The 17,313-nt window shown below is 36.2% G+C and overlaps 3 protein-coding genes across 7 annotated transcripts; 2 read left to right on the top strand and 1 right to left on the bottom strand.

Annotated features, from left to right (window-relative positions):
* Positions 1–330: 330 nt before the first annotated feature.
* LOC119985718 (uncharacterized protein At3g49140-like) lies at positions 331–8,173 on the top strand. Of its 5 annotated transcripts, none has more exons than XM_038830072.1 (11): positions 335–564; positions 768–858; positions 2,113–2,338; positions 4,762–4,864; positions 4,954–5,021; positions 5,208–5,369; positions 5,482–5,613; positions 5,771–6,106; positions 6,822–6,971; positions 7,453–7,548; positions 7,759–8,173. In XM_038830072.1, exons 1-11 carry the CDS (start codon positions 489–491, stop codon positions 7,861–7,863), a joined length of 1,545 nt encoding a protein of 514 aa, XP_038686000.1. In that variant the 5' UTR covers positions 335–488; the 3' UTR covers positions 7,864–8,173. The 5 variants fall into 5 exon arrangements, with proteins under 5 accessions (XP_038686003.1, XP_038686000.1, XP_038685998.1 ...); XM_038830070.1 differs by having other exon boundaries at positions 335–573; XM_038830073.1 differs by having other exon boundaries at positions 336–531.
* Positions 8,174–8,571: 398 nt separating this feature from the next.
* On the bottom strand, positions 8,572–9,682 carry LOC119985719 (heavy metal-associated isoprenylated plant protein 39-like). The gene is made up of 3 exons (XM_038830076.1): positions 9,520–9,682; positions 9,336–9,411; positions 8,572–9,194 (listed from the first exon to the last, which is right to left on the bottom strand). Exons 1-3 carry the CDS (start codon positions 9,526–9,528, stop codon positions 8,899–8,901), a joined length of 381 nt encoding a protein of 126 aa, XP_038686004.1. The 5' UTR covers positions 9,529–9,682; the 3' UTR covers positions 8,572–8,898.
* A 2,180-nt stretch (positions 9,683–11,862) lies between these two features.
* On the top strand, positions 11,863–17,091 carry LOC119985099 (protein REVEILLE 6). Its single transcript, XM_038829271.1, has 9 exons — positions 11,863–12,180; positions 12,905–12,962; positions 13,777–13,900; positions 14,006–14,179; positions 14,264–14,368; positions 15,088–15,197; positions 15,358–15,417; positions 16,418–16,521; positions 16,640–17,091. The coding sequence occupies exons 1-8, from the start codon at positions 11,960–11,962 to the stop codon at positions 16,514–16,516; spliced, it is 951 nt and encodes a 316-aa protein (XP_038685199.1). The 5' UTR covers positions 11,863–11,959; the 3' UTR covers positions 16,517–16,521; positions 16,640–17,091.
* The last annotated feature ends 222 nt before the right edge of the window (positions 17,092–17,313 follow it).

The raw sequence follows: 17,313 nt of genomic DNA, 5'->3' as shown, positions 1-17,313 counted from the left end.
ACAAATCTCGGTTTTGGTTTGCTTAATTAAGTCGGTTTTGGTTTGTTCAATTAAGTATGTTTGAAATGCCTGATATTGTATTCGGAACTGACTCGAAATCACCACCATTCAATGCATGAATGCATTGGGTTTGACAACACAACATCTCACCATTCAATGGTGCAAATTTGATCAAATTGGTGGAATAATTTCAGGTAATCTTTTTCCCATTTTTCAACCCTTGCCTAGGGCATAGGACATTTTAAGTTTTAGCCCTTGTGATTGTCTAACATAAGCCGATAAGCGTGCATCTGTTCCTTATAATTCACTGACCAGTGCTTTTATTACGCGTGCCAAGCTGTACCGCATTCTTATGCGGTCGCCGCACACAAACGTTGCTCCATACCTCATCCACGTTGCTCTGAGGGACAAATGCAATTGGACGTCAAGTTATCACACAGATCTCTCAAGATTACTGTGAAAGAGAACAGAAACAGAGGTCGACGACGATGTTGATGATGGAGTCCGCCATGGGCGTTCGATTTCCTGCCGGTGCCAATTTCTGCTCCTTCACCGCTCTGCCTCGTACTTTCGGTTCTCTTTTGTGACCATAGTTTGTTTACTGCAAAACTAACGAACAATGGATTTTGAATTTTTTTTTTTCAAGTTTCGGCTTGGTTTCTCTGTATTTCTGCATTTTTCTCGCGTTGTATTTTCTCGGTAGGGGAGTACAATACGACACTCCGTACTGATTAACATTTTTCTGTTTCTTTCAAATGTGGTGGTAGACTGTCGTTCTATGTGGAGCTCCGACGAGATTACTGGCGTCCCTGTCACTTCTCTTCGTTCATTTTATTCTGGCAGCTGTGACGTGCCATGGTACTGATTTTACTTTTAGCTTTTAAATTCTGTGTTACACTTTAATTGTTTACAGTGGAAGTTGAAGACAAGAAGTTCATCTCTAAAATTCGAGAGTTTGAATCTGAAATGTAAATTATATTGAGAGTTTTATAAAAAATTTTGTGATTCGATATAGATTTCCACTGGATGCGATGCTAGCATAGATTACACCACTAATATCTTCAAATGAAAATAGCTGATCGAGAATTTGAATCTTTTCATTCTAATTTGGAGGCTGAATGAACAAAAGCCTACACTAGGAATATGCTACGATCGCATGAATTTTGAGTAGGAAGCACGGCAATACTTGTTCATCTTGATAACTGATGATGGATGTATATTTTTTGACATTGGTCTCTCCGTGTTATTGATCTGGTGGCGGTGTATAGGTGCTGTAATTTAAGTGGTTCCCTGTTGAGTGTAAACTAATCTATCAACTTAACTCCTAATGTAATGATAATACATAATCACCTCACTGATTAGTATTGTTTGAGATACATGCATTAACAATGGGGAATAACTGAAAGTTTGAACCTCGTTCTTATCACTACATAGGACAGAATAACAAAAATGTCTATCTAGAGAACCTTGCTTGATGAGACATATTAAGTTATTGAATGGGGAAAAAAACTGAGAGGCAAATGAACTATAAACAACTCCGGCAAGGAGAAAAAAAAACAATGATATACATAATGAAGGTGAAGAATCTATTAAACCCATACCGTCCAAACCTTTTCCAATACATATTATAAACCCTTTATCAAAACCTAAATGAAGACCCTAAGGAGTAGTCAACTATGGCTTCACTTTTGGAGTCATGGGACTAAATTTTGAAAATGTAAATATCCATTCTTTAATCTTACTCTTGCAGTGTCCTCCTTTAGATTTCTTTGCCATACAAAAATACAAATATGTTTTGGGGGTAATAACTAACGAATCCCCTGGAACAATACTAAACATGCTAAAATAGGTTACAGTTTGTTGTTTTTCTCTTAATTCTCTCTCTCGATGTACTCGTGTATGATGTAGGGTGCCTGCACTATTTTTCTGTTTCCATTCTGCTTCTTACATATCAAAAAGAAAAATGTCAGGTTACAGAAGACAAGAACCAAACTTCTCTTTTGTTTCTTTATTGCATATCCAAAAAATTTATGCTTCCTTATGTCTTGAATAAGAAGTTCTAGATGCCATCATTTCAGTGTCAATTGCTTCAATTGTTATGATAATGGACAGGAGTAGATTGCAAAGGCTGATGGGCGGTTCGGTCTTAAGAAAAGGCAGTTTGCTGTTAAGAAAGAGCATTCGAGCTTCCACAGAGTATTTGGGGTCTGCTCCAGATCCTGCAAAGCAGAATAAGAGTCAGTGCTATCATCCGTTAGAAGACATTGTTGAGTCTACATCAGAAAATTGCAGAGATGCGAGACTCACTGCTACAGAGACAACTAGGACCATCGTTGAGGTATTATATTGCATTTATTTGCCTGTAAGCAAAAGTGATTTCAAGTAGGAATGGCTTCTAGTACAGTCATTCTCTTTGATACATGCATATCGATTTAGAGACATGTTATAAACTTATAATCACCACGCTTTTGTGACTGCCCTCTTTGCCGTCCCGAATCTCTTCCTTTTCCCAACAAGGTTCTTGCAACAAGTCCCAATGTGGTCTGTATACCATAGTAGGGTCATTTACTTTTCTACAATTTGCACCAATCTAGCCCATGCATTTCCGAGATTTGTCCAATGGTCTTATAGATCTTCTGTCCTAGCTCTAATAGGACTAGACTTCCTCATAGGAGACAAATTAATGGAGGCTCAAATGCCATTTGAACTTCAGAGAACATAGATAGACTCTTAAAAAAATCTGAAATTGTTGCTGCATCATTTTTCGTTGGTGGAAAGAACCTTAATATGAATCTGAGGTATCAAAGTGTCCTCAAACTCTCCAAAGAAATGTTTGGTTAAACATTGTGGACTACCCTCTATGGCACATTGTGCGACTTTGTTTGATGTGGGGAATTTGAAGTGAGGGGTACAACCACTGGCTCAAACACCAAGATGAAGGTCAGCCCTTTCTGTTTTCTCTTGAGTTAAAAAGATGCTGATTAGTTTTGTTTTTCTTTTCTTTTCTTTTTTCATAAATTTATTTTTTCCTTAAATTCATTTTCTGGAGTTTTTAAATTACCTTAAGCTAGGCATTTACGATCATGTAATTTAACTGTCCTTTTTCCGCTGTATCTTTTGTCGTGTTCTGATTGTTCTTATATAGTCTATTACTAGTTCTGCAAAAGATATGGTCCATATGGATCTTTGAGCTTACTTGACTTTACTTTCACTTATTCATCACCATGCTTACCTTTATTATTTGGCATGACCACCACTGCCTTAATCCCATGCTTCACTCAGCCTCTTGATTAACAAAATATTTTCTTGTCTTTAAGTATCTCCGATAATTTACTTTGACATTATGACAAAAAAGGCTTGCAAAATTTACTTTTTGCTCATGTAGTGACAACTGACAAGAGAGTAATACATGCTTAAACTGATAACCTCCAAGCACACTCTACCTTCTAGAAACTTAAAGCAATATCCTGGCGAATTTGTGCCTAACATAAACTATCACCAGCCATCTGTAGCCATTGGAAAATTGGGAATTCACCTCCAGCTGAAAACGTAATAAAACAATGATGGCACACAAGGTTAACCGATTGCAGCCTCTTTCCTCCTGTCCCCTCATCCCCCATCTAAAACACACACAAAAAACAAAAGGGGCAAAAGAAAATTTGAGATAAGCCTTTTGAATTAATGTGGTATGCTTAGAGCAGCTCCAACCGGAGCATCAAATGAGACATCAAATTGGCTAACTGCCAATTTGATGCCTTAATATGCTTTTTAAGGTCTCCAACGCAAACATCAAATTGAGACATCAATTTGATGCTTCAAGCTTCTGGATGCAAATATACCTCCAAAGGAGAGAGAAAATCAGAGACATCAAATTTGTGGCGGGTCACCAACGGCTCTCATCAACGGCTATTTTTTCTTTCAACGACTCTATTCAAATCTTTAAATAGTTTTCCAAACTTGAAAAATATGTCAGTTCATCCTCTCTCTATCTCTTCCTTTGAGAATACACATTTGTTTCTTTCTCCAAGGCTCTGAAGATCTGGATCTGGTATTTGTCTCCAACGACTATTTGTTTCTTTCTCCAAGGCTTTTTAATTCTTGATTTTGATCTTGTATGTCTTTATCTTCTTCTTTGTGTCTCCATTAAACAGATCTGCTTTGTTATTCTGGATATGGTATTTATCTTCTTCTTTGTATGGGTTTTGGATCGGTGAGCTATCTGGGTTTTGGTGTTATATGTGGTTCTTGACTTTTTGTTTTTTATTTTTATATTTATCTGTATGGATTACGGTGCAAGCATATATTGTAGCATAGTGATAGGATACTTAATGTATCCTATCGGTAGGATACATTATAATTGGCTCATTTAAAGTCAAATTTCTAATTTGAAAATTTTAAGCGGCCAAATTTTGGAAGGATAAACCAAATTTTTATAATTGGCTCATTTAAATGGGTAAAATTAATTAGACTAATTTAAATGGGCTAACTTAAATGGGTTAATTTGAGTAAATTTAAAATTTGATTACTCTTTTGATTATTTGGGTTGGAATGCATCACTTTATTGAAACATGAAATGGGACATCAAAGTACAAATTGGGCATCAAATGATAAATTTGATGCTCCATTTTGATGTTTTCCATTGGAGATGCTCTTATAGCATTAAATCAGACTTGCATTATTTTCAGTGAATCTGTGCAGCTGGTCAAACATTTTGTCTGACCGTTTACATAGCTAACATTCCCTGTAGTGTGTCATGTTCAGGTAAATAACAAAGCAACTGTGATGTTCACTGATTTGATCAATGATGAAATTCATGAAAATGTTATCTGGTCAGAGTTACCTTACGTGAAAGATGAGCATGGAAGTAAGTCAAGCATTTAGCATTCACTATTTACTTATTCTCGTTGGCATGGCAGGCATCTGTTTTACAGAGGTGTTGATGATGTCTTGCAGATATATATTTTCAAGTGAAAAATGACGAGGACATTTTGCAAACTCTTACATCAGAAAATAACTTTGTGGTATGACAATTGTTTATTCTGGAAAGCATGCATCTCCTTTGCATCCATAAATAAATACACAAACATTAGCATGTTAAGGATGGGTTTTGAACTTTTGATGAAGATGAAAAAGTTTTATGCCTTTTTAATTATTCAAAGACAATGCAAGCTTTTTCATGACGTTTATGTGGTTTGTTTTATGCGCAGCACGTTATTGTAGGCTTCGATAGAATCAATACTATGGAAATGTTGCAAGATATTGAGTTATCAGGTCTGTCGGAGATTGATTTGGGGATTGAGGAAATTGAAGATGAGAATAGTGATGATGAAGATGATGATGACGAAGAGGAAGAAGATGAGGATGAAGATGTCTGATATTTCCCTCTTTGGATTTAAATATTTTGTTTTCTTGAACTTTTGAAGCTTAAATTTATAGCTATTTGACATTTTATGTACTTCTGTATCATACAAATATCTGTAGGATTGGGTGGCTGTTCTTCAAGATGAAGACAATGAAGATGATTCTGATTCTGACGAGACACTGGGAGACTGGGCAAAATTGGAGACTATGCGTTATTCTCATCCAATGGCTTTTGCCAAAACGCTGGCCCAGGTATTGTCTATCATACCCGAGAAGCATAATTGCTTAAAAATTTATATCATGGAGATGAAATGGATTCTGTCACCTCTAGATGTATGTTTTGGAAAGTATTATAGTTATGATCTTGGGTGAAGTCTTCTCCCTTCTCTTTCTTACTTCTGCTGCATAGGTTGCTTCCGATGAGCCAATAGATTGGATGGAGCAACCCCCTGCTGGTCTGGCCATCCAAGGCATTATAAGACCTTCCTTACTTGAAGAACACTCTGACATCCAGAAGCATATGTCTGGCAGCTACTCCCGCAATCCTGACATAAATCAGGTTGGGGGCGATGAGAAACTAGATGATGTTGGTGCGATCAATGGTGAGAAACAAGAATCACAGCCACTCAAAGATGGTTCAATCTGGTCTGAGGAATCATTGAGGGATGAAATTCCTCGAAGTGGAACTTCATTTTACAAGCTGGAGATGATTAAAATTCAGCTGATTTCAGAATATGGACATCAGGTTCATATATTATTTATTGTCTTTGAACATTATTCTGTTGCATGACGTCTTCATTTACACTTTCAATCAAGTAATGCTTGACATGCTTGGGACATTTATGCCTTAATGTTGATCGTAAATAATGGCTTTAGTTTTCAAACAATATTTGGATTGCTGAATTTAACTTTAATTCCTGATTTATTTCTAAAAAATCATTTTGAGGTTGATCTTGCATAAAGATTGCTTGCTTGTTTCTTACTGCCACTCTGTAAATTATTTTTCATCTAACTTTGTGCACATGTTCAGTTTCCTTTATTGTTGTCCTCTTGTTATTTTTTACATTATTGTCCTCTTGTTAATGCTATTATTATTGCCACAAAAGTTCTCGCCTAAGTTTGGTTATTTCATGTGGTCGGTATCAAACTATCAATTCGCTTGCATTAGGAAAATAGGAAGGAAACATATAAACGTGATGTAGATGTGTTTTGCAACATTTGGTCAAGAATGGATCACGCCGTCCTCCAATCTCTTCCCTCCTTCCCTCCCTCTTCTGGGTGACTCTGTTAACCCCTTCTCATGGATGCTGTGTAATCCATAGTCCTTATAGTATGACTAGTTGATTTTTCAGCACTAGTTGGATGCTTTATAATGTTTCAATTCACTTGTTTTTGCACCTAGTACTTTGCAAGAGTGTGTTTATAAATTGCAGTGAATTACGTTTGTTTCATTTCTACAGACTGTTGAAGTAGAAGACTTCAGGAAAGCTCAACCTGATGCTATTGCACACTCTGCAGCCAAAATTATCTCTCGCCTGAAAGCTGGAGGAGAAAAGATTACACAAGCCTTCAAATCTCTCTGTTGGAGATTTAAAGGCATCCAGGTGGAGGTATTACTCGAGAACTTTTAATTAAATTTCTGAAATCTAAGCAAATCCTGTTATAGTTTCTGAGCTTCAGTTTTTGTTACCATAATCGTTTGTCCTTTTTTTTTTACTGTCTGACAGTAGATTACTTGAGGTTCTATACATATTTTTCTTCAGTCCGTGAGGGTAGATTGACAATAGATCACTTAAAAATTCTGACAGTAGAGTACGTTTAGTTTTACTGTTGAATTTATAACGCCCATTCATATTATCCTCCACCTTATTCTCTGAATATAATTTTGAAACCATTGAATAAAAACTACAATGCAATAACTGTTTTAATTTTTTAGTAGAGAAAGAGGGCTTTCATCAGGAAGGATAATCATGTCAGAAATGCCGGATGCCTCCATTAAGTGTGTGTTTTGACATTACCAATTTGTCCAACATCCTTGAATACTTACTGCTATCTGTGAAACTTTTTGACCTCTTTGCGTGATTCTTGCAGGAGGCTGCACTTATTGGTGTGGATTCCCTTGGTTTTGATTTGAGGGTTTGCTCAGGAACACAGATCCAAACATTGCGGTTTCCATTTAGCACACGGGTATGTCATTTATTCTCCTAAACCCTATTATTTCTAGTTAATTCCATTAAAATGGATATGATTGTTCCTGTGTTGTGCTTGCATTTATCACGCGCACCGTCCATTTCAAATCATCGTTCTAGGGAATGTGCATATGTTGCTGTTTAGTTACTGACGGCAATGTAAGTTTTCGTTGCCAATAATTTTCTTCTCTTAATGACTTGCTTGCAGGCAGCATCGGAGTATAGCGCGGAGAGACAACTTAATGATTTACTATTCCCAACGATCCACCACATGCCACTAAAAAAGAAGCAGACTCATGAAAATGAAGTCTAAAAGTAACATCTTGAATTCAATTTTATATGGTTTGTTCTATCAATTTCAATGTAATTTAGTACATCAAAGAAAAAGGGAGGAGGAGAAGTCAGGTGCCAAAATTTATTTTTTTTTTTTTCGCAATTTAAGTATATTGCTTTTCTTGCTATTCAATGCAAGCTATTTTGAAACTGAGGCAGAGATATGCTGCAAGTCATCTTGCCAAATTTAATCTCAATTGAGATCGAGATGGACGTGAGAGTAACCTGAAACAATGGTTGAATGGTTCTCTGTGGTCTGATAATTGAAAGAAACCCTTTCCTTGATGGAAGCCACTTGTTTTGAGGCAAGTGAAGTGATAACACTATTTGCATAATTGTTTGCTGCGCAGTTCACAACAGTAGTTATCAAGGGGGGTAAACAGTCGATTTTTTTTGAAAATAATTTAACCGATCGTTCTTTTGATTATTGTCGGTTATCGGTTGGTTTTTTTTTTTTTTTTTAAAGTAACTGACCGTTCGGTTGGTTAATCTCTTTGGATCTTTCAGTTAATTTTCTTTAACATTGTCTCCATTGGTTATTTTTGAAGGCTAATTTGGCTTTTCAAATCTGGTCAGCGCTCAAAGCTCGAGGATGCATAAGAAAGTGTCCAAATTCCAATCCACTAAAAACAAGTTTAGCATTGAAATTGGAATTGATTTATTGAAATGTCATGTTGAAGCTAAATTACTACAACGATTTGGACTTTTACCCGTGAAACAAGAGATAATCCACTCACGAAAAATTACTACAATTTTTTTTTATGTATTACAGAACATACCAAACTCGAATAATTTTCACATATTTTCAGTTTGATTGAATATCCTAACTCACACCATAAATAATTATACGAATTGTAATCTTACAAATCTTGTTTTTTTTTTTTTTTTTTTTGTCACTGTTATCTCAAATGATGAGATAGATGCACACAATTCCACATGGATCATCTGCGTCCATTTCAACATTTAAGATAATTTGAATAAAAATTTTATCCACTGAAATCCTTGAAATTTTCGTTCAGCAAATAACACAGGCATTAGGATCCTCCTCCGCACTTCTTACATGATAATACGTAGTCATGTGAGGATTGTAAGCTTTGTAGGCCTTAACAAGCTCAGACACATCATCTGAATCTTTCTTTTTCTCTTCTGTCTTCTTTGGCTCTTCCTTCTTCTTCTCAGCCTCCTTTGGACCAACAGAGATTATAGATGCATAACAAACCTTTTTCAATTTTTTCACAACAATAACTGGATCTACGTCTCCTGTAAGAGTCAATTTCTTGTCCTTCATGTCTATGGAGATTGAATCAATACCTACAAAATCAAATTCACTCAAATTTACAAAGGATATACATGGACAAACAAAGGAGCTGATGTATATTTCTCAGTTAACTTATTGGGTTGAACGACAAAGTATTAATATTAATGATTATGATATATCGAGTTTCTACGTACCTGAAAGTCTGGTGACATGGATCATGGCCTTCTGCCTGGCTCTCTCGTCGTGCAATTCCAGTTTCAGCACCATTTTCTGTCAGAAATTAAAATCAAAGACAGTTATAGATCTACCCTGAAAACAAAATCAAACCAACATACATAATATATAGGACAATATCAAAAGCTGAAAATTCATTATGACCTTGCTCATGTTGGCTTGGTATGGAGGACTCGATATATATATATATATAGAGAGAGAGAGAGCTTCTGGAACAAGGACAGTAGAGAAAGGGGAGGAATCCAAGAAGCCCTAGAGAGAGAGAAGAAGATCAATGGAGTTTGCAGATGAAGGAAATAAGGCAGAGATTTTATAGTGATATATTCTTGACTCTTGAGAGTTTGTAGTCAACTCCAAAGTAAAGGAAAATAAATGGTGTGCCCGAAGCAGAGATTTTTAGCGTGTTGAAAAATGACGTCGTTGAGTACTTTTCTGGTGTTCATTTGCCCGGAAAGACACCGAGTCTGCTTAGGCGGGCTTTGTTGTCTCGGTCTTTGGCAGAAACTTCGCTATATCTACACTGAAGTGAAGCTTCAAGCGAGTCAATAAGAGAGCCGTATGGTCATGGTTGATACAATTTGTTCTCATTCCAGTCATTCACGTGTACCGAAGCATGCATACCGGCTATTATAGTCTCCCTTTTAAACTCAATTTCTTATATATTTTAATTCCGGGACTTACCGTTTGCATTAGAAATTCACACCCCAAATAATAAATTATATTTGGGGTTTCAATTCTTGAAAATACATCGGATTACCCTCCTCACGTGTTTGTTCATCCCAAACCCTATAAGTGGGCTAAGCTCAACACAATAAGCTTTGGGAAAAGACTTAGTTGTTTGTTAGAGGTGGGTCTTATCCATATAAACTCATTGATAGATTTGTGTCTAATCAATGTGAGACTTTTGTAGCAAGTGTGATAAGCTCAACACAATAAGCCTTGGGAAAATACTTATTTGTTAGAGGTGAGTTTTATCCATATAAACTCATTCCTAGACTTGTGTCTAATCAATATGAGACTTTTATGTTCTTTAACAGTCAGCTTATGTTGTTGAAAATCCAAGCTTGTACACATCTAGGATATTGGCTATGAGTGACGAGTTCACATAGATTTGTTTTTCTCAGACAATCACCAATAATTCTTAGGTTTAGAAAATGTGCCACAATTATGAGTGGCGCAAGGACTTACTTAAATAACATTGGATTATGCCCGTGGGATATTAGTCTTGACATTTGCATTGTCATTCATTCACGTAATGTGGTAGGATCTCGAGGCTCCCGGCTCCACAATTCATTTAAAATTATAGAGTTTATAATTTGAATCAAATGGTTTAGGAGGTGTGTCCGTCAAACCACATTTTTTTATTTTTAAAATCTGTCTGATTTTTCCCCCACCATTAAATATGAATTGTGGATTTTAGAAAATTATAGAGCTGAAATCGAATGTGTTGTAGGGATGTGATGACCACCAAGATTAATTGGTCAGGCCGTGTGAAATCAACTACGTGTCTATTTATGAAAATGAAACTGGCGACCATATGAAAACCACTAGAAATTTCCTCCACATTCTAGATCGAATTGGAAGACGACTTGACTTGCTAGGTCGAGGTCTTTTTAATTTGTATTCTAGCATGTGAATAAATATAATAATAATAATTTTTTTTTTTGGACTTTGACTTGAGGCGTTTACCTTGCTTTTCTAATTTCCATTACTCAAGCCTGTCATTTTTCCTTTCATTTCGCTTTAAACTTCTTGGGCCTTGTTTCTGGTATTAAGTTCTTAGCCTTTTAACGCACTAGAGGCCCAAAGAAATATCGACGTGGACCTTGCTCATTCCTTGGGCTTCGTTTTGGATTCAAAAGTTCTGTAGCCCAAAACTAAACTACTTTCCCTTATGGGCCTCGTCCTTGTATAACTGCAGCCCATTCACGTTTGAAAATGAGGCATTTTTGTACGTAAAGATGAAAAAATATCAAAGAAAAAGGTTTATGGGCACACTTTAAACATCTTCTCTAGGACTTTTGATTTCCTTATTATGTTTGGTTACCCGGGGTTACACAAGAGTTATGCTCGGTATTAGATCGAGGAGGCCTCTTGGTATTGCCAAAATGTTCTCTTTTTAGTTATCATGTCTTGTACTGATTCTTTATCTCTTCGGATGTTTTCTCTTTAGTGATACGACTTTGGTCAGTAGTAATCAAAGGAACTTCCTTGACTTGGTGGGGACTTGATTTTTCGTGCCATGTGTGTTAGGAAAATAAATGACTAATCAATCGATTCTGTTTTAGTGGTTTTTTTAACACTTCTAATTTTAAAGTTCCTAATTTTCTCAAAAAAAAAAAATTATCAAAAGAACAATGGATATTCATATAATATGAAACTTTAAAAAAAAATTATAACGTGGCGGGCTTTTATTCGTTCCAACCGCTCATAAATGAAACGCTACCGCATGATATAACACGAGAGGCGTATGGTGATCATCCACCCTGTACCATTCGACAGTTGCAAATTCCAACAACAGTACTCACATCTCTCTCCGTTATTTCAAAGCTAAAACCCAACCGTACCATACAGCAGCAGCTAAATGGTCTCAAAAAACCCGAACCAGCCAGAGGGATTCTACTTGGATTCGGCAGGGATGGCGCTTCCCGGACTCGGACCCTTCTCGAAGTCCTCTAATGAAGCTTCCACAACTTCTCCGTCGGAGGATCCGAGCAAGAAGATCCGAAAGCCCTACACCATCACCAAGTCCAGGGAGAGCTGGACCGAACCCGAGCACGACAAGTTCCTGGAAGCCCTTCAGCTGTAAATTCAATGGCCTATTAATTCTCAATTTTGTGGTTATTGTAATTCTGTTTAAACTAGGGTTTCAGTTGTATTAATGTAGATAGGTCATGTATATGAACAAAGGATATGCGTAGATAGTTATATATGATTACAAGGGTTTCGATCCAGGAAAAAAGAAATTAGGCTATAATTGTGCATTGCACTAAGTGGGTGTTGCTCCATGGAGTTTTGAGATTTGAATTGATTTGATTGCAGTTCAACGTAAAAATGAAAATTCAAGAAAACGGTCTAGTTTAGGTTATTATGTTTTCCATTTATGTATTATAGCAATATCAATATGTTTGGCTCATAACATTTCATTTCTTCTTTTATCTGGCTCTGTTATGGAAAATGGTTCTGGTAGCACATTTTGAGGAACTGAGAATTTTTTCTTTTGAAACTTCATTCTCTAGTGTTAACAAACCAAAATGAATTGTGGTACTCTTTGTCTCAAGTTATAGTAGACAGGCATGCATTGTAGTACTCCTTGTCCTTGTGAGCAAAAGGGGGAAGGATGTACTTGGACCGAAACTGGATTGCTCCATGTTGAATGCACTTCATTGATATTTTATGTTTTATAAGAATTGTATTGAGTCAAAGTTCGTCAATTATATCAATCTAAAGGGAGTGGCTAATATTTTCATGCTGCTCTTTTTCACACTTGGTCCCTGATTATATTAATCTTTATCTTATTCTTTTGTAGCTTTGACCGGGACTGGAAAAAGATTGAAGCGTTTGTCGGATCAAAGAATGTTATTCAGGTAATATCTGATATAGCATTTCGTCTTGTATTGAATGATAGTGAAGTGGGCAGATTTTTGTTCGTCATTTTTTAGGGCTTATTTTTTAAAGCTTTTCCTTGAACCTTATTTTTCTGCCATTTTTGTGTTATATTTATGGTTTCTCTTCCTTGGCTGCCATCTCAATGTCTTTCTCCACATAGCACACATGCACTTGCAGAGTCATGTGGATGCGATGATGTTAGCAACGTCTATACTATGGGTCTCCTGTTGCTGGTTTATGTTCCTTTTTTTCCCACTTTCAGGCTGACATGTTGGGAGTATGACATAACGACTCTGATTTTCCTCTTGTTATTAAAATTCGAGTTGAATGTTGCCGGATTATAGATTGTAATGAAATGGCTTGTGCAACTCAAGCTATGCTTACGTTTTCATTTTCTTGTAGGCACTTCATGCCCTATAATGATGAAGGCATCCATAGCTTCATCTTCTTAAACAACCTTGCTAAAACCTGCTATCTAGTTCTCATAAATATTAGGAGTTTATTATTTTATGAAAATGATTTGTAGCATGAAATCATGCAAACAGTTCATATTTTCTGCTCTCCCTCATGTCACACAGTTGAGTCATTGCACATGTGTGAACTTTTAAAGATTATATGTTTACTACCAATCAGATGAATATGTAGTCTTCAGCTTATTTTACCAAGGCACTCATTCCACATATTCTCATTCAGAAAGTGAACTATTTCTTTGTGAATAGGGTTGATTGACTGAAAAATTATAATAATTATTACCATAACCTAAAAATTTTACTTGATGGACTTGTTCCACAGATACGTAGTCATGCACAGAAGTATTTTTTAAAGGTGCAGAAGAATGGAACAGGTGAACATCTACCTCCACCTCGTCCTAAAAGAAAAGCTGCTCACCCATATCCACAGAAAGCTTCAAAAATTGGTGAGTATTAGTATCTTTGCATTTGTCTAGTTCTATATTTTACCTTAAGATATATTAAGTTCTTGCAACTTTATATAACCACATGTAACATGTTGAATTTGGCAGCTCCAGTGCTTCCGCAAGTGTCTGGGTCCATTCAGTCATCATCGGCTTTACTTGAACCTGGACATATTCTGAGGCCTGATTCCTCTTCAATGCTGCTCAGCCCGATAAATAGTGCTTCTGCATCTTCTTGGACTAACAATGCGCAGACAGTTGGTTTGTCACATGTGACAAAAGGTTTGCTCATCCGCTAATTTCAGCATAATTGTTAATGTCAATGACGTGCTTGCAAGTTCAACTCTGATTTCATTGCCACTGTAGGGGCTTTGGTTACTAATAACTGTTGCAGTAGCCCTGAGAGTACTCCCAAAACACAAGCAACAGTTGGAACTACTGAGCAAAAGAATCATGCTAACCCCATGAGAGGTGAAGCTCTTATATGATTGATTCTCACCTTTACGCTTTCTCACAAAGAAGAGTATTGTGCTCCGTCATGATAGAATCTTATATGTTAACTCTACACAATTTGGCAGTGGCATGGTGGTTTTCAGTACTTTTTTTTTTCAACTTTAGTTGAGTTTTTGGCATTTGGAATCAGCCATTCCTGAGTCTAATACTTGTGGGATATTCAGAATGACTTTTGGATGGATTCATGCTAGAGGCATCAAAGACTACTTTCTCTTGCACTCTACCCAAACTATCAACACTTATTTGGTTGTCCCACAATATCTGACTCCAAGGGTCGTTACAAATGTGTGTAGTTGCACCTTACTGGTATCATGTGATATTAATCTTCATAAATTTAGTCAAGATGCTTAGATAGCTATCACAGGGTCAAGCTGTTTTACATGTATGTAAAATTTTTATCTTTCCTCAATGTCTTTGTACATCTTGTTTCCAGTTTGAGCCCAGTTTAAGATTATTATAGTATGTTTGTATGCTTGAATATTTTTTTCCTCTCTGGAATGCCTTCATATATATTTTTCTCAGTTCGAGACTACTTTGAGATTATTTATGGCATTGCATGGAGTGAAGTTAGAAGCATTTCTTTTTGCTTGTGGTGTTAAGTTGGATTTTATCCTGTATTTTCTCTACTCTCATAGGAGCTTTTTTTTCTTTTTTTTTATCTCTCCCGTTTGATGCAGTTCTGCCCGACTTTGTTCAAGTATACAGTTTCATTGGCAGTGTCTTTGATCCAAATACCACTGGCCATTTGCAGAAACTTAAAAAGATGGATCCAATTGATGTTGAAACAGTATGTGCTTGACAAACAGAATTCGGTTTCCTTTTTTTTTTTTATGTAATGCTGTAGACATATTGGTCACATTATGCATAGAAGTATTGACATATTTGTGGTTGCATGTTATGACATTTCAACGTACACTCATTCATATATCTTCATGGCTTTTGTCCAGGTGCTACTCCTGATGAGAAATCTCTCAATCAATTTGACTAGCCCTGATTTTGAGGATCATGTAAGTGCTCTTTTCACGCAACATTTCTTTTGTCCCTAAAATTAAGAATCATTATGTAGAATGTCATCCACATTAAAACACCTGGAATCATACTAACCTGAAATTATGCTGTTTCTTTTTATGTTTACCTGGAAGCTTGGTTCTATGCTTGGTTCTACTTCTGATAGACTCCTCATGTTCTTTTATCCATAAGTTTTAGGCCTAACAGGTTGCCCAAGGAAGCGATTCTTCATCCTGAAAATTGGCAGTTTTAATATCCTTAGAGGCACTTTTGCCATAGAGACAGAATAAAGTATTACATTTCTTGGGAATGATTTTCAATACAAGGCGAAACACTGTGATAAATGGTGGACTTTCTTGCACGATGCCTTTTAAGTCTTGAAGTCCGTTATTTATGTATCTTACTGCAAATAGACTTCCTAGGTTATGGGTGCTAACGATACTGTATTTGAAATACTATCCACCAAATATAGTTATTTGGCTTCAGTTTTTTGAGCCAAATTTTTTCCTTTTGTTTGTATATGATATCTGGCATACATAACCTATGAATGTTTGAATCACATAATTTCCTTTTGTTGGTAATTTATACAATCCTTGAAATTTGGAAATGTCAAATGTGCTTCTGGCAACCCATGGTTTCTTCTTTAAGCTAGTCATTTAGTCAGCTGGTTTTGGTTTCCTGTTTACACCTTCATTAGCATGTTCAATTATGATCAATGTATTCGTTGTACTATTGTGAGAGAACTTAACTTCTTTTGATGATGCCACTGGCGCACGACGATGTATTAAATATTTATTTTACCACTTCTCTGTGATTAGTGAGATGATAAGCTAAACATGTGTTTCTTAAGTTAAGCTGGATCTTTACTGGTTTTTAGACATTGCAAAAATGATGCTCGAGTTTTAAAGACCAATTCTGAATCATAGTGCATGCATATGGATCTTGTGTTTCTCATGAATACAAGTTTTGACTTTTGATACATATTTTATGCTCATGCAGAAAAGGTTGCTGTCTTCCTATGAGATTGAGGCGGAGACACTAGATCATGTTGGTACAAACAAGACGCTTGCAAATAACCAAGCTAAAACTGTTGCTTAGTTTGGGTAGGGAGCGATATGAAATGATTTTGCTCACGTTGATTTCTCTTATATATTTCACTCAGATAAACCGGGCATTCTTTTTCATACCCTGTATGATGACTCTAATTACATAACATGGCAGGTTGAAGTACACTATCTGATGACTCCAATCTCATAACATGCCAAGTCAAGAGGTTGCAATTCGAGTATTGGCGCCGTTAAATTTCTTAGGTATTGAGTACAGTGAGTGTTGTTTGTATGCCCAGGGTGAGGCTGTCAGCTGTGCAGGGTGTGGCTCCTTTTCACCATTTGGTGGTTGTGTCTATATGAGGGAAGGATCTTAGAGCAGGATTGTATAGAAATTTTTACAAAAAATTGTGAAAGTTGTCATGTACAGTTCCTGGTTAATGTCTATTCCAGTTTTGACTCTATGGTTTAGCGGTCTGCTAAATTACTGGTTAGTTTCGATAATTTCAATTGTATCTGGTATGCTGTTTCCTATTTCCCTTGGTATTAGTCGTGTCAATTTTATGTGCTACAAATCCCTGTTTAAATCTTATTAGTCACAAGTTTTTTGTCATTCATTTATATTTAGGATCGAACTTGTTGATCTATTTATATATATTTTTAATTTGTATCGTTTTAGATATTCTTTTTCGCTTTCTACTCTTTTTTATACAAATTCTCTTAATTGTACGTGATGCCCATGTAATGGGATCTCAGAAGGAAAATGTGAACCCCTCCATAACAAAAAAATTAATACTTATATGTGTACTTATTTGTCTGTTCGGCTGCATCACACTATCATTCTAGTCT

This window comes from Tripterygium wilfordii, chromosome 19 (genome assembly GCF_013401445.1).
Source record: "Tripterygium wilfordii isolate XIE 37 chromosome 19, ASM1340144v1, whole genome shotgun sequence".
NCBI classification, from domain to species: domain Eukaryota; kingdom Viridiplantae; phylum Streptophyta; class Magnoliopsida; order Celastrales; family Celastraceae; genus Tripterygium; species Tripterygium wilfordii.
This window is presented reverse-complemented; position numbering and strand designations above follow the sequence as displayed.

Bases quoted from the DNA above. Each gene is read 5' to 3' on its own strand.
- LOC119985718 (XM_038830070.1), top strand. From the start codon at position 489: ATGTTGATGATGGAGTCCGCCATGGGCGTTCGATTTCCTGCCGGTGCC. The intron at 2,339-4,761 runs GTATTATATTGC...TGTCATGTTCAG, and splicing joins CAACTAGGACCATCGTTGAG to GTAAATAACAAAGCAACTGT. The intron at 6,107-6,821 runs GTTCATATATTA...TCATTTCTACAG, and splicing joins TTTCAGAATATGGACATCAG to ACTGTTGAAGTAGAAGACTT.
- LOC119985719 (XM_038830076.1), bottom strand. The intron at 9,195-9,335 runs GTACGTAGAAAC...TTGATTTTGTAG, and splicing joins CCATGTCACCAGACTTTCAG to GTATTGATTCAATCTCCATA.
- LOC119985099 (XM_038829271.1), top strand. From the start codon at position 11,960: ATGGTCTCAAAAAACCCGAACCAGCCAGAGGGATTCTACTTGGATTCG. The intron at 12,181-12,904 runs GTAAATTCAATG...ATTCTTTTGTAG, and splicing joins TTCCTGGAAGCCCTTCAGCT to CTTTGACCGGGACTGGAAAA. The intron at 13,901-14,005 runs GTGAGTATTAGT...TGAATTTGGCAG, and splicing joins ACAGAAAGCTTCAAAAATTG to CTCCAGTGCTTCCGCAAGTG.